At 48.5% G+C, this 14,841-nt stretch overlaps 7 protein-coding genes across 7 annotated transcripts; 3 read left to right on the forward strand and 4 right to left on the reverse strand. All coding sequences in view use genetic code 12, as the record gives it.

Moving 5' to 3' along the window:
* Positions 1–105: 105 nt before the first annotated feature.
* Positions 106–1,695, reverse strand: LODBEIA_P30870 (uncharacterized protein; the record flags this gene model as incomplete). The annotated part of the gene is made up of 1 exon (XM_066973158.1): positions 106–1,695. The coding sequence occupies one exon, from the start codon at positions 1,693–1,695 to the stop codon at positions 106–108; it is 1,590 nt and encodes a 529-aa protein (XP_066830025.1).
* Positions 1,696–1,887: 192 nt separating this feature from the next.
* On the reverse strand, positions 1,888–3,168 carry LODBEIA_P30880 (uncharacterized protein; the record flags this gene model as incomplete). The annotated part of the gene is made up of 1 exon (XM_066973159.1): positions 1,888–3,168. The coding sequence occupies one exon, from the start codon at positions 3,166–3,168 to the stop codon at positions 1,888–1,890; it is 1,281 nt and encodes a 426-aa protein (XP_066830026.1).
* A 202-nt stretch (positions 3,169–3,370) lies between these two features.
* LODBEIA_P30890 (uncharacterized protein) lies at positions 3,371–4,042 on the forward strand (the record flags this gene model as incomplete). The annotated part of the gene is made up of 1 exon (XM_066973160.1): positions 3,371–4,042. One exon carries the CDS (start codon positions 3,371–3,373, stop codon positions 4,040–4,042), a length of 672 nt encoding a protein of 223 aa, XP_066830027.1.
* A 4-nt stretch (positions 4,043–4,046) lies between these two features.
* Positions 4,047–6,056, reverse strand: LODBEIA_P30900 (uncharacterized protein; the record flags this gene model as incomplete). The annotated part of the gene is made up of 1 exon (XM_066973162.1): positions 4,047–6,056. One exon carries the CDS (start codon positions 6,054–6,056, stop codon positions 4,047–4,049), a length of 2,010 nt encoding a protein of 669 aa, XP_066830028.1.
* A 543-nt stretch (positions 6,057–6,599) lies between these two features.
* On the reverse strand, positions 6,600–9,284 carry LODBEIA_P30910 (uncharacterized protein; the record flags this gene model as incomplete). The annotated part of the gene is made up of 1 exon (XM_066973163.1): positions 6,600–9,284. The coding sequence occupies one exon, from the start codon at positions 9,282–9,284 to the stop codon at positions 6,600–6,602; it is 2,685 nt and encodes an 894-aa protein (XP_066830029.1).
* An 842-nt stretch (positions 9,285–10,126) lies between these two features.
* Positions 10,127–12,103, forward strand: LODBEIA_P30920 (uncharacterized protein; the record flags this gene model as incomplete). Its single annotated transcript, XM_066973164.1, has 1 exon — positions 10,127–12,103. The coding sequence occupies one exon, from the start codon at positions 10,127–10,129 to the stop codon at positions 12,101–12,103; it is 1,977 nt and encodes a 658-aa protein (XP_066830030.1).
* Positions 12,104–12,962: 859 nt separating this feature from the next.
* LODBEIA_P30930 (uncharacterized protein) lies at positions 12,963–14,771 on the forward strand (the record flags this gene model as incomplete). Its single annotated transcript, XM_066973165.1, has 1 exon — positions 12,963–14,771. One exon carries the CDS (start codon positions 12,963–12,965, stop codon positions 14,769–14,771), a length of 1,809 nt encoding a protein of 602 aa, XP_066830031.1.
* Positions 14,772–14,841: the final 70 nt, after the last annotated feature.

Raw genomic sequence — 14,841 nt, forward strand, 5'->3', positions numbered from 1 at the left:
CCGATGCGAAGGTATTAAATCTAGGTTAGACAGTATCGTAGAGAGAAGATGGGAATTTTCCACAAAATTCCATGGAAGAGAGGTCACGTGACGCGCTTCTGTATTTTACACCCGCTTGCCATCCATTTCTCGAGCTACGGTACGCCACTTACAAAACACCTGTTTAAAGAAGCGCACTCCCATACCGACGTCTTTGTACCCGGCGATGCTCCGTATGGAATGCATGCTGAGAATGGGGAGACCCACGTCGATGATCATTCGTGCCCCGTTGACACCTCTCTGGCTGCTCGACATGATCGGCCCGATGGTGCCTCCGGACCGCGAGTCGTTTCGTATGTGAAACTGCTGCAACTTTACTCCGTCCAAGTCAGCCACTATTCTGGTGAGAAACTCTTTGCCCAAAGAGTCGCTCAATACGTGTGCATTCGAGTCAAACTTGATCGACGGCCCCGTGTTTGGTAGCGGGAAGTTGTTCTCCAAGTAGGCCTCCTTGAAGTTTGGATTTAATGCATGCGTGACATCGCTTGATAACAAGACGGTGTTTGTAGTCAACTGCGCAACGGCCTCCGATACGGGGAGCTCTCTGCACCTGGCAGCCACTACTGATCTTAAAGTGTCAATCAAGAATCCTCCACAAGCCCCAGTCGAGGTCAAACTGCCAACCTCCTCGTTGTTTGCCAAGTATACCCCGTTGAGTGCTTCCGAGGTGGAGATGTCCTTGTCTAGGAGAAATTGCTGACTATATTCAATGAGACCGTAGATGGAATCGAAAGCACAGAGCCTGTCGTCCAAACAGCCCAGAAATATAAACTCGCGATTTACTCCTCCGCGACAGCTGGGCTGCACATCGACTAGATCCAAGTCAAAGTCAACTATCGAGCTCAAAGAAACCCCAGCTAGGGCGCAAATGTACCTTAGCAATCGCAATGAATGTCTTGCAAAAAACTTGCTACCTAGCTCTTCCTCCGTAGGTACTAGCTCGTCGTCCGAACGATGAGCAAAAACTGGAACGGCTTGGGTTTGCTTGTTGTAAACAGCCGTATCCACGCCAAAATGCGGTGCTAGCGACGGAATCACCGCGATTGGGAGCGGTGCCGAGTTTATCAACGTGCGCTGCACACCTTGCGGTGTCTGCACGAGCACACTCCCTGCAAGCCCAAGGTCCCGGTTGAGCCAGTTGCTGTTCAAGCTGCCAGAGTAAGGTGCCACTCCTATAAGATCGTACCCGTCCACCCGCAGCTTCAACAGACCACGGGGATTGACCTTGACACTCAATGCGTCGCAATGGCTTGCAACAAAGCAAGATCCCTTGCCAGGTGACCATTTCCCGCCAATGACAAATGCAACCAACGACTGGTCACCGTTGCAAGTGTAGTAGAACCCAGCATCGAGCTCTGCAATGGCCTTGTTCTGGCTGATGGACTTGAACCCGTTATTCTCCAAGAGGGATTTAAAGTGCGAAACAACGTGGTAGGTGGTGGGGTTTGTGTTTATGAAATCAAGAAACTGATCAGCATAGGCCTCGTAGTAACTGGCAAGTGGGTCATCAGGTGCTGGTGCTGCCGTGGTGTCATTATCCCCGTTCTCCTCTTCCGCTTCAATTGAGTCTGCAGTTGACACTCCACTGTCTTCCACTGACGAGTCACTATCGTCTGCCACGATGGACCACTCAGTGGCCACTATCGACCGCTCCATTGCGCTATCTATTGCTCTTGTGTCCTAAACCAGGGTCGGTTTTAGCATCCAGATGTGTTTATGCTGGCACTCCGTCTCCCACCGTCCCCCGCGAAAAAAAAACCCCCCCCCCCCTCGCAAGCGCGGTTCATGATAATACCTACACTTTGATCCTTACATTAACAAATTCACCGCTACACACTCATACAAAGCCTACCCCACGGCTGTAAGCGAGTCAAACAAAACCGATATGGACTCCCCGAAATGGTCTCTTCTGATACATTCGGCAAAGATTGGCGAAACGTCAATCACCACTAGCTTGTCCTTGTGCGCCTCGATTTCCTCTTTCGGGATCGGATACGTATTGGTAACTACAATCTTGTCGATGCATTTGGAGTCGGTCAAAGCGCTCAAGCAGCTGTCGTTAAACACCCCGTGGGTGCCAACCACGTAAACGGCTTTGGCGCCACAGTTCAATCTCAAGTGCTCCGCCGCGGCAATGAACGAGTTGGGCTTGTCAATCATGTCGTCCAAGATAATGGCGACTTTGCCCTTGACGTCGCCAACGAGAGTAATCAACTTTTCCTCAACCAAGGGCCCATCTTCGTCGTCCGAGTTCTGCGCGGCGTTATACGACCCACCAAGCACATCGCTGTCCAACATATTGGGCTTGGTCAAGTGCGAGCCGTTGGAGTCGCAGAGAACACTGTTTTCCAAAACACCCTCCCGATGAGCACGCTCGCTCTTGAATTGGTAGTCATCATCCACCACGTGGCCCTGGACAATCCGAGCCGTCTGAAGCTCGTTGACAATGTTGTCCTGCTCCGTAGCGTCCCCACCGTCTTCAGCAATAATCTTGGCCTTCTTCAACGCCTTCTTGCGTGCGTACTCGTCCTGGGTTCTCCTTCTGTCGGTGTGGATCATGGCAAAGTTGATCTTCAACGAGTCGGCCAACGCCGTGACTCTTTTGGTGCCACCGGGGTTCTTGGAAACAACAACCGAGTTTTCCCAGTCGGGGATGTTGTGGCGGATCCACCTGGCCAACGTGGGCGCCCCCAACAAATTGTCCACCGGTTTGGTGAAAAACCCCTGCATCTGGCTTGCATGCAAGTCCATGCTGACAACATGGTCTGCGCCAGCCATCACCAACAAGTTGGCCAACATCCTGGCAGTAATGGCACCACGGTGCTTCTTCATCTTGCTCTGCTTGCTGTAGGGAAACTGCGGGATGACCGCGGTAATCTTGTTTGCACTTCCGCCGCGGCATGCGCTGATCAATATCAACAACTCCATGATGTGGTCGTTGATGTGCGGCGAGCCGCTTTGAATGACGTAAACGTCCTCGTCTCTTACACTCACGCCAATCTGGACCGATGTCTCGCCGTTGCTAAACTTTTTCAAGGTGCACGGGGCCGGCTCGACGCCCAACCGGTCGCAAACCAACTGGCCCAACTCAGGATGCGACGATCCTACAAAGATTTTGCACTTGCGCATATCCAACGACGGTGACAATGTGGAAAAAGCCGGGGGTGCTTGCGTTGAGTGAAGTTGGTTCAAGGATGAACTCTTCTCAAGGGATGAAAAGTGAGAGTGACAATCGTGTAAGGCAACTGGATTCTCGCCTTTTTTTTTTTTTTCTTTGGTTTCTCTGTTCCCGCGGAGTCAGGAGATGGCAATGCATCCAGACTAGAGCATAATGGAGCAGCTACAGTTGAGCATAGCTTCACACAGGGAGACAATTCGAAACTCGAGCTTTTTCCATGAAATTCAAGAGTCATTGAGCGGGGACTTTACCAACATCCGGTGCTTGGCCTTAGGTTCACCCAGCGAGAGCTCAAATGCTCGGTACCAGTACGCTTTGCTTTTGGAGTTGGTGGAGACCAAGAACATCGCTGAGGTGTCTCTTTATGACCCTGTGTTTACCGATTTGGATATGGAGTTGTTCAAGCCGTTCACAGTGGAGGAGCACTATCGCGGTGGGGCGGGCCCTGAAACCCTATACTATATCCCCCATGCTCCACTCGAGGTGATGGAGCAAATACTAGTCACCGACAAGCCAATGGTGTTTCTAGGCAACGACATCATTGCTCACACGGACCGACTAACAAAGCGCAAGCTAGCTTCCCTCTATCCGACCATGGCTGTTCTTGTGCATTACTCAGATGACGGCTCCTGTAACGACGGGTTTACCCCTGTCACAAACAAAAAGAGAAATAGCCGCAAATTCAAAGAGCCAGAAATAGTTTACAATTTCAATGCTGTGCACTTCCACGGAGTAGAGATCACACGATACAAAAACAGCTTCAACAAGAAAACACCCTGGGGCAACGCGTTTTCTGACATTGCATTCCATAGACTAATAGACTAAAAAACTATTCTAATCTCAGTTTCTTGTTCATTGGCTCTTCACTCTCATCTCCATCTTTCAACAAATGTTTAGCCAAAATCGAGTACAAGTCGTCCTTTGTAAACGGCTTGGCCAAGATATCGCTCATCCCGTTTTGCAAATACGTCACAAGGTCGTTATCCTCGATGTTGCCCGTCATGGCAATAATCGGCGTCTTGGTATCAAACGAGCGAATCACGCTCGTCGCTGTGGCTCCGTCCAAATTGGGCATGACTATGTCCATCAACACGAGATCGTACTTGGTGTTTTCCACCGTGGAGATGGCATTGAGGCCGTCGGTGACAACGGTGACTTGACACCCGTACTTTACCAAAAACTTGCGACACAACTGAATGCACACATTGTCGTCCTCAACCAAGAGAACATGGAACTTTGGGTTGGCAATGGAAGTGGTGCTGGTCTGTGGTAGCACATTGGTTTTTGGTGACGCCGATGAACTGGTCAAGGGAGAGAGGGGTTTGTTGTTCGCTGGCGACGCATGCACATAGTCTTCAGGAGCAGTTCCGGGGTTGGTCTGCGATGAGGAGGACAAGCTTTGCTGGTGGTTCTCATGGTGCTGCTGGTGTTGGTGCTGGTGCTGGTGCTGCTGGTGTTGGTGCTGGTGCTGGTGCTGCTGGTGCCGGTGTAAGTGAGGCGGCTGCTGGTCAAGCGTTTGGCCGCTGTTTGAACCTCGTGGTGGTGGCCCCTGGTGGACATCATCCATGGACTGAGTTCGGTCTAGTGTCTGGTTGGCAGACTTGGTTGGAAGAAATGCTTGGTTCGCTTGTGTCACCGACAGCAGGCGCGAGAGCGTGGCAAGACCGCTAATGGGACTGGTGGCGGAGTATGCTGTTTGCGGCGGACGGCCACTCGGGATGGAAAGGGAGCGGTTGTTGTTGAGAACCGCTGGTTGCAGTGGCTGTTGCAGGGCTCCAACTAGGTGGGAAGGTATTGGCTGAGTCATTCCCATTGTGGAGGCGCCGCCAGACGGCTGCATCGATTGCGTTGAAACCACGGGCGATTGGAGGTGCGGTGGGATTCGCGGCGACTGCAGCTGCAAATGCTGCGATATACTGGGAAGCGACGTTGCCGAGAGCGAGCCCAAGTGGTTGGCCGTGGACATGCTGGCGTTTGGGTCCGGGTGAGTAAAAGGGCCGGGGCCAAGGGCATTTGGTGGTGGAAAGTCCAACGGCGGAATTTTGATCCCAGACTGCAACAAGACATTGATCAAGAGGCTCATGGAGCGGTAGTACCGCTCGTTGAAGGAATTTATGGAGACAATGTGGTCCACCAACGTCTTGTATTTCTTTTGTAGCACTGCATTTTCCTGGCTTAGCACCTGGTTGCTCTCTTTGAGAGCGTCAACTTGCTCTCTCAAATGGTTCTGCGACTGACTTAGCTGGATGTAGTTGTGATTGCTAGCTGGGTGTGAGCTCTGTGGAAGGGGGACCCTGGTGGAATCGTTTGCTGCTGTCTCCACATTCACTTCTGATAGGCTGGGGTTCTTCTTGATAGCTGCACTTGTAGGCTTTGATCCGTTGTTGGAAGACGATGGAGACGCTCCGCCGGTTTTCTTTGTAGTGGGGCCTTTCCTCTTGATATTGTCCAACGATTCTCGGTCGTTGATTCTAAAGTCGGGATGTTTAAACTCCCAAGCGTCTTCGCCATAAGGGTAGCTCAGTTTGGCCTCGTTTGGAATCTTGACTTTATGAAAGTCGTACTTGTTCAATTGTCTAACAAAACTTGCAAAATTGGAATGTTTGAAGTGGCGTGGCAAAATGTCCTTTGTAAAGTTGTTTGTGTTGATCACCACAAAGCTGTCCCCGTTTTGGGTCCATTTGACAATGTTCTTATAACTATCTTCTTGAAGCATGAGAAATAGCTTTTTGACAAAGTCGTTGGACCCGCTCTGGTTGGAGCTTGACGTTGTAGCAAGCGTGGAGTTGGGAGCAATGGTGTGCTTCAACGATGTGGTTGTAGAAGGAGGAACCGACATGATAGAAATGGGACGGGCTTGTATTCTAAAATTATTGGCTTCGCTGGCTAGGTGATGTTGTGGATGTAATCATGAGTCGGCGGAAGGAGCAAAAAGCAGGCCTCTGAATCGGGGTAAACGGGTGGAAGGAGGTTGATAAATAACTTGGGACCAGAATGTATAATGTGTGAGCTACCAGTGTAGTTTGAGAGTTCTGCAGCTACAAATCACCTTATAGAGTCTAGTAGTGGCAGTTCCCTATACTTGTGCTCTGGTGGTAAGTTCCAAAAAGTGTTGATCTTTTTTCGCTCTCCCTCAGTCACTGTCTCCCTTTTACTAATAATAGTAGTCTCCTTTAATACACGATACATATACTTCCGCACTGTATAGCATGGACTAATTACTCTAAACAAAACGTAGGAGGGATTGGATGCCAAAAACAAGGCATGTCAGATATAGGGGTTGGGGCTACATGTGAAGACATGGCACCGCCGTTAAGTAGAGTTGAAGAAAGAAGTTAGTCTCTTTGCAGCCACAAACGTGTTCACTACATACCACACATAATCACAATTCGTCGTGTCCGGCTCGGGCATTGTTGTTGAACACAATTGGAAACTCATGAGGTTTGACTATTGTGATTCTGCCCCTGCCCTCGTCGACAAGCTTGCCTGTACTCACCGAACCCACTTTGTTCTTGATTCCCACAATGACAATTCTTTCAACGTTGACTGCAAGTGTGTAATTTCCCTCCTTTTCCACCAGAATGCCTTTCCTTTCGTCAACTTTGTACCTAATGTATGTAAACTCGCCACCAATGGTTTCGCCGTCGTCGACATATAACGACCCTTGCGCCTTTCCCTGTTTGTCCAACGCCACCACCAAAGTGTAGGGGTCGTGCTTCATCAACTTGGTGGATCTCCTATACCTCAGCTTCATTGGCACCACTGACCCGCCTTTGAGCAACATGGGAACATCGTTGAGCTCGACACTGAACCGATGGGAGTTTAGTCTCTCTCCAATCACCCCGTTTGCAAAGTGGTAGTAGATGTCCTCGTGATCTCGAGGAAGGAAAAACTCCACTTCTTTGGCACCTGCATCCGTAACAGGCTTTACCAATATCCCAGTATCGCCAAGGAAAAATTCGTCGTCAACCTCAAACGTCACCTTGTCCTTCAGGCCTTGGTAGTCGTAAAACAACGGTTTAATCACGGGGGACCCGTTTCTGGAAGCGTGGTAAAAGCTCGTGTAAAAAGCAGGAAGCAACGCGTACCTCAATCTGATGGCATTTCTGATACTCGACAAGTATGGCTCCTCTACCATCCACGGCTCCCTTCTTCGTGAGTCAATGTGAGCGTGCGCTCTGAAGAATGGATACCAAATACCAGCTTGGTACCATCTGGTGAGCAACTCTGGCGAGGGATTGCCAAAGAACCCACCAACATCTGCCCCGGCGAATGGCATCCCCATTATGTTGGAGGTCAACACCATGGGGATGGATATTTTCAAATACTCCCATTTCGACATATTATCGCCGGTCCACATGGCAGCTGTCCTCTGACTGCCGGCAAAATACGACCTAGTCAATATAAACGGTCGCTGAGTGGGCAATCGTGCAAGCAAGGACTGAAATGTCGCCTCGTGGTAGGTCAACCCAAACACGTTGTGGATAGACCGGTGCTCCCACTGGCCATAATGGATGTTGTCCTTGGGGGCACTTGTTTCCGGTCCACTGAACACCGATGGCTCGTTCATGTCATTCCAGAGGTGCAAGTTTTTGTACCTGTCAGAAATCATGAATTTTCGATGGCTTTCGTCCCAGAAACTTCGGCTCTCCGGGTGCATGGTGTCCACCCAAACAGACTCACCGGGCCAGCAGTGTCCATAATACACTTGGTTGTCGGCGTTTTTCATTGCTATACCTCTCGTGACCAACTCATTGCTCACCTCGTAGCCGGTTTTAATGTGAGGGTCAATAATCACCACCAAGTTCCGGCTGCTCCGGTTCAACTCCTGCAACATCTCTCCCGGTTCAGCAAAGTTCTCCGGGTGCCATGTAAAATACTTTTTATTGTCGGCGTATTCAATGTCAAGCCAGATGGTGTCATAGGGTATCTCGTACTCGTCGAATTTAGAGTTGACCTCCAACACATCCTTGATGTCGTTGTAGTTCCACCGGCACTGGTGGTAGCCGAGACTTGACAATAGGGGCAACTGCGTGTTTCCGGTAAGCTTGCCGTAGACTTGGTTAACATCCCGCGGACTATCCTCAATAATCACCACAAAGTCCAAAATGCCGTTTTCCGACATCCAATGCACTGATGACGCGCGGGTGTCTTCTTCGATATCGATGTAGGTGTCGGCGCTGTTGATCCAAAAGATCCCCGCTGCCACGTTGCCGTTTACTGCCATGACCAATGGGATCGACCCGTACATTGGCAACCGCGAGTCGACCTCGTATTCAAAAATGTCCACGTTGTAGAGCCTGTATGGCTCATGCATTTTGGTATCCTTCAAAAGCATGGAGTCTGCATGCTCGGGGATGCCGTAGAGGCTTTCGAACCCAACCAAGGTAAAGTCGAGTGCCACCGCCTCAGGTCCAAGGGGCAACCTATCACCTTTTGAGTCGGCAAAGCTATCGGAAAACATATCAAAGTCGGACTCTTGAGGAAAAAGATTTTCCTGGTTGTTCTCTTTTGATCTGGAATGCTCAATGTTGAGCAACTGCTTTCCGTTGACGACAATCTGCTCCTTTCCGTCGTAAAAAAATGTAAACGTGACCGGGTTGAGCTGAATGGCAACCTCGTGTCTGGGGTATATGACGGTGATCTCGTTATCCAGTCTCTTTAGCCGAAACTGCTGTGGACTGGGGCTATCCTTGAACGCCCAGTTAGAGGCCTCGTTGTATCTATTAGGATTCACCAAGCCCTCACTCATGGGTCTCCTTTCGTCCATTTTGAATCTGAAGCTGTTTTCAACGATGCTGATTTCAAAGGGAAACACAGCTGGTGCAGCACTCGCAAGGGTCTTTTCAATCTCTCCACTCAAAACCCCATCCTCAACCTTAATCGAGTCTTTCAAAACTTGGTAAGGGCTCTGAAAAGCGGGATCAAGCAGTACTTGCTTGGCATAGTGTCGATTGCGGTGGCAAAACCCTGCCTGGTGACAGCTTTTGAAGAGATGGTCCTTGACACCCAAGCAGCAGCTCAACAATGCTGTGAGAAGAATAAGAATCCGCGATAGCAGGTGCATGGAGAAGGGATATGAGGAGAATGAAGTAGGGTGAGTTTGTACCTGTATTTAATTTTCAAGACGCATTTTATGCTGTTAATCTTTTGCTTTTTTTTTGATTTGCGCTTTGCGGGATTCGAAATGGGTGTCAGTACCGATTTGCAGCCATCACGTGACTTCCCAATGAGCTTTGCAAAGTCATACCCTATCCTGTAAAACAGGTCCATGAGCTACTCGCTCTGACTGTATTAGACGGAAGATGACTTTATTCTGTTTTCTCGAGTTTTGCTGCAACTGGTAAAGTTTTCCCAAAATTTTGGTGCAAATTTCATCATATATTTTTATGCGTGGTAATCTTCTGACACCTCATCTACATGGTGGTTTCAACAAATGTAAACCCCCGTGGTGCTCATGTTTTTCACTTTCTCAAACACAGGAAATGATTGTGAATGAGCAAGTGCAACTACTGTGATTGGGAAAAAGGAGAGTCTGGCATGCAGATTGTTGCTATTGACACAGCTCTGCAGTTCCCCTTATGGCCATAGAGAGCTAGAGCTTTATGATACAAGTGAGGCCATATCAACGCAGTGCATGTCTTGCCTCCTGCCCACAACGAGTCGACGGAACCGATGGCACGTTCAACAATCGTATCTCAACATCCGCTTCGATTCCCGGCCATGAAGGTTTAAAAGCGTACGGTCGTGTGACTTGCCATAAAAAAGATCCCAAGTGGTAGTATCAAGAAAATGGAAAAGAAAAATTCAGTCTCTTTAAACAGCACCAGAATATTCATCTAGAACAGAACAATCTGTTGCAAACACATATTATATCCAAATACAAGTTAAGAAACCGCCGCGATTTCAATGAGCCTGGACAATGATAGAAAGAGGTCACCTGAGACAGACCATCTACCGTCAAAGAAAGCCAAGGTGCTAGATGAGCTCAGCACCGAGGGCCCGCTCAGCCAGGCCGACGTTGTCTATTTCAAAAAGGAGGCCATCTACAGACAGATGCTCAACTATAAAGAGCAAGTACTCAAATTGCAAGGCAAGGCGAAACGGCTCTCGATGGAGTCCGAGGGAGTCAAACATGTCATTACCGTGTTGACGGCATGGTACAACCAGATATTGGCGTTGTTTGACAATAACGAAGGGACCAATGAAGATGTGTTGGTGCCGTTTCCAGAATCAACGGATGACGAAAAGCTAGAACAGCTAAGACGAGCAGTGTCAAGAGCATTGTCGTCAACGTTGCCTCTAAACTTTGACGCAACAAAGCTCCAACAGTTGAGTTCCATCAAAAGCCAGAACCAGATACTAGCGAGGGAGAATGAGTCGCTCTTGGTGCAAGTTGACCAGTTGCAAAAGGAAATCCTTGGTTTGATCAACCTGCGAGAACGCAACGCGTCAAAGACGCTAAAGAGAGTCGACGACAGTCGGAAGGAAGTTAGTGAAGATGTAAAAGTCAAAGAGGAAACACCGCAGCCTGTGCCGAGTGGTGACCAAAACGGAAACTCTCGCGATGTAGGCGACGAGCAATGGGAGAAATTAAACTTGGAGCTTGAGCAGCTAAAGTCGTGCAACCAGGTGCTAAACAGTCAGCTCGAGGAAATGACAGGCTCGAATAAGGCCCTTTTGTTGAAAACCACCGCGTTGGAGAGCAAGATACACAACTTGGACGAGTCCGACTTGCAGGAGAATGTGATTTACAAAAAGATTGTTAAAAACAACCAGTCCTTGCAGGAGCAGATTAGCAAAGTCAGCAAACTAAACACGGTGAATGTCGCAAAGTTGACCGAGTTTGAAGAAAAACACAACGAGCTCAAAAGCTTGATAGAGGCTGATATTGTCAAGGAGAATGAGAGCTTGAAGCAGACCTTGGCCAAAGTAGAGCAGGACTTGGTCCGCGTGAGAACAACACGCGACGAGCTTTTGGGCAAAAATACGTTGCTATCCAAGCAAATTGAAGACCAAAAGACTGCCGCGGCACTTCTCGAGTTGAATGCGGTGTACTCAAAGAGGATCGATGAGCTCATCCAGAGTCGAGTTGAAGTTAGCGGAGATGCTAAAATCGAACTCCTAAATAACGAAATTAAGGAAATCGAAAGTGCATTTAAGCAAACCAGAGAGTTTGCTATGAAGAAAATGTCCACAGCAATAGACCACGAAAACCAAGTGAAGAAGCTAACAATTGAAAAAAACAAGGCGGACCAGAAATACTTTGCATCGATGAGACTCAAGGACTCGCTCAGCAGTGAAAATAAGGTATTGAAGCAGCAAGTTGCCAAGTCGCAGGATTTGGTAAAGAGTTTCACCGAGCTTGAGCTGAACTATCTCAACAAAATCGAGGTCTTGACAAAGTCAATTGTCGACTACAAGATCATCAAGGAAAACTCGTTGCAGGATAACTATAACTTGCAAGATAGTATCAAAAACTTAAACGTCATCAAGGACTCCCTAGAGAAAGATGTGGAACGAAAAGAGGCCAAGATCGTTTCCATGACCACGGAGGTGGTGGAATTGAAAGACCAATTGAACAAACAAAGCTTACAGTTGGACTCACTAAGAAAAGAGTTTGCAAACGCAGAGAGCTTAATCAACAAGTACCGAACCAACAACACCGACTCAATCATCCAAGAAGACGAGCAACAGTTGGAGGCGTTGCGGTCGATTGCAAAGTGTTCGGTGTGCACAAAGAACTGGAAAGACACGGCGATAACCGTGTGTGGGCATGTGTTTTGCTCCAAATGCACGCAAGAACGGCTAGCTGCGCGGTTGAGGAGGTGTCCCACTTGCAACAAAGGCTTTTCCATCAATGATCTTTTAACTGTTCATTTATAACAATTGACGGAATGCGTTTTGTATCAACATGTAATAGTAAATGTGAAGAGTAACGAGCAACGTTGTATCAGTACTGAAAATAGTTCAAACTCTCTACCTTACCAAGCCAACACGCGTATGCATCTGGTGTCGACAGAAAAACAAAATAAAAAAATAATCTTGCTGGCTCCTTTTTTTTTTCCCCCACTGAATCGTCACCCATAAGTTTGTTGCCTCCAACATGTATCGCCCAGCCCCTACCTAGATAACCTAATAAATGCAATTACATAGTCAACAGTGGTGAGGTACTCCGACAGATGTTACTAGGCTTGAGTTTTGGTCGGAAAAGGTTTAGTACTGGCACCAACGGTACAGCGCACACGATGAATCTTTTAATCATGTGACCCATCGGTGAGAAAAAAAAAGTAATAGTCAACAGGGAGTCTACCACGAAATACCCCCCCTCAGCTGAATTTCAAGCTTGGTTTTACTATTGGCTAATCCACCAGCCCCGAGAGAATGACACCGCCATGAGAACTACTTTAAACAAGTACAGGGCAAGGTGGCAAAAAAAAAAAAGAGACACCAGGGGATATAATTTTTGTCTTCTTCCACGGTAAAGTCTATACGTTGGAGAAGGTGGCGTTGGAACTTTACAAGTAAACGACTCAAGAGCGAGAATTGCGACTGGAAAAAAAAAAATTAAAAAAACAAACAACATTGAGCCAGCAGTATAAATACAATTCAATTTTTCCATCGATTTTTCACAACACAGGTACAAAGGAGAGAGATAGATTTTCACCACCATTTGAAAAAAAAAAAAGAAAACAAAAAAATAGGGACTTCTGCACATGGCAAGATTTCTACAATAGAGTCCATCATGTCCACCGATCACGAGTTTCAGTCGCCGGAGAAACGGAAACTAGATGAGCGAGAGGAAGATTCTGCTGCCGAGGAGGGCTCGAAGAAGCAAAGGACTGAAAATGGACAAGTTGAGGAGACTGTGGAGACGGAGGAGACAAACGGGAATGGAGACTCAAGTCAGGTTCCTGATCAGCAGGAGGAGGCTGCAGCAACCACGCAGCCTACTGCAACCACCTCACCTCCTACGGCTTCTGCTCCCACACCCGCAGCCAAACCACCAGCGGAACCAGATATGGACAACTTGCCCGCGGATCCCATGCCTGCCCACCAATACAAGTACGCCCTAACTACAATCAAGGGCATCAAGAGATTAAAAGACTCCACCCCTTTCCATCTCCCAGTCGACACTGTCAAACTAAACATCCCATTATACTACAACTTCATAAAACGCCCCATGGACTTGTCCACTATAGAACGGAAGTTGCACGTGAAGGCCTACGAGAGTGCGGAGCAGTTCACCAGCGATTTCAATCTCATCATTGAAAACTGCCAAAAGTTCAACGGTGAGGCTGCGTCCATCTCCAAAATGGCGTTGAACATCCAGGCCCAGTTTGAAAAGCTCATGCTCAACATGCCCCCGAGGGAATTACCACAGGGAGTCACAGAAACAAAGGCAGTGTCTCCCGACATCAACAAACGAAGGGCGGACTCTGTTGCCGCCGCACGGCCAAGAAGAGCGGTGCACCCACCGAAATCAAAAGAACTACCTTACGACGTGAGGCCTCGCAAGAAAAAATTTGCAGCGGAACTAAGATTCTGCGCGCAAACCATCAAGGAGTTGACGTCGAAAAAGCACTACAACTACAACTTTCCCTTCTTGGCGCCCGTGGATGCCGTAAGCTTGAACATCCCCAACTACCACCAAGTTGTCAAGGAGCCCATGGACCTCGGTACCATTCAGTCCAAGTTGACAAACAACCAGTACGACAGCGCAGATGATTTTGAAAGAGACGTGCGGTTGGTGTTTAAAAACTGCTATGCGTTCAACCCCGAGGGAACCGAGGTCAACATGATGGGCCACCGCCTTGAGGCCGTGTTTGATAAAAAATGGGTCAACAAACCGGTGCCCGAGCCAACACCCCCCGCTTCAGAAGTGGAGGAAGAGGAGGTGTCGAGCGAGGAAGAGGAAGAGATAACCGAGGCCATGATTGCCGACGTGCCCGCGATCCAGTTTCTCGAGAACCAGTTGACGAGAATGAAGAAGGAGTTGGACGAGATGAAGAAAGACCACTTGAAAAAATTGCGCGAGCAGCAAGCGGCTAAAAAGAAAAAGAAGAAAGCAGCACTGTCGACTGCCAAGCGCGGCTCAAAGGCGAAGCGAAAGGAGTCGTCGGTGCCGCCCGTTAGCCAGGTGAAACTCACGCCGCCGCAACCGGTTGTCACATACGAAATGAAAAAACAGGTTTCCGAGGTTGTGCCTACGTTGTCCGACAAAAAGCTCAATGCGTTGATCAAAATCATCCAGGACGACGTGCAAATCAGCAACGAGGACGAAGTGGAGTTGGATATGGACCAATTGGGTGACTCCACGGTGTTGAAGTTGTACGACTTTTTATTCGGCGAAAAGGCGGCAGTCAAGATCAAAAAGAAGGGCAACAAGTCGGGAACCAATCTAGACGAGTTGGCGCATTTGAGGTCGCAGTTGGCATTGTTTGACGAGGGCAACGGGCATGCGCAGACAGAAAGTAACGGTCTTATGGGTATCAAGCATGAAGAAAGCTCCGACGACGATGCCGTGTCGTCTGAAAGCTCGGAGGAGGAGTAGTGAGGCCAGGATGCGGGATCTTTCTTCTCTTGTTTTTCTTTTTTTTTTTTTTTTTTTTTGGCTTCTATAT

The sequence above is a fragment of the Lodderomyces beijingensis genome (assembly GCF_963989305.1).
Source record: "Lodderomyces beijingensis strain CBS 14171 genome assembly, chromosome: 4".
Lineage (NCBI taxonomy): Eukaryota > Fungi > Ascomycota > Pichiomycetes > Serinales > Debaryomycetaceae > Lodderomyces > Lodderomyces beijingensis.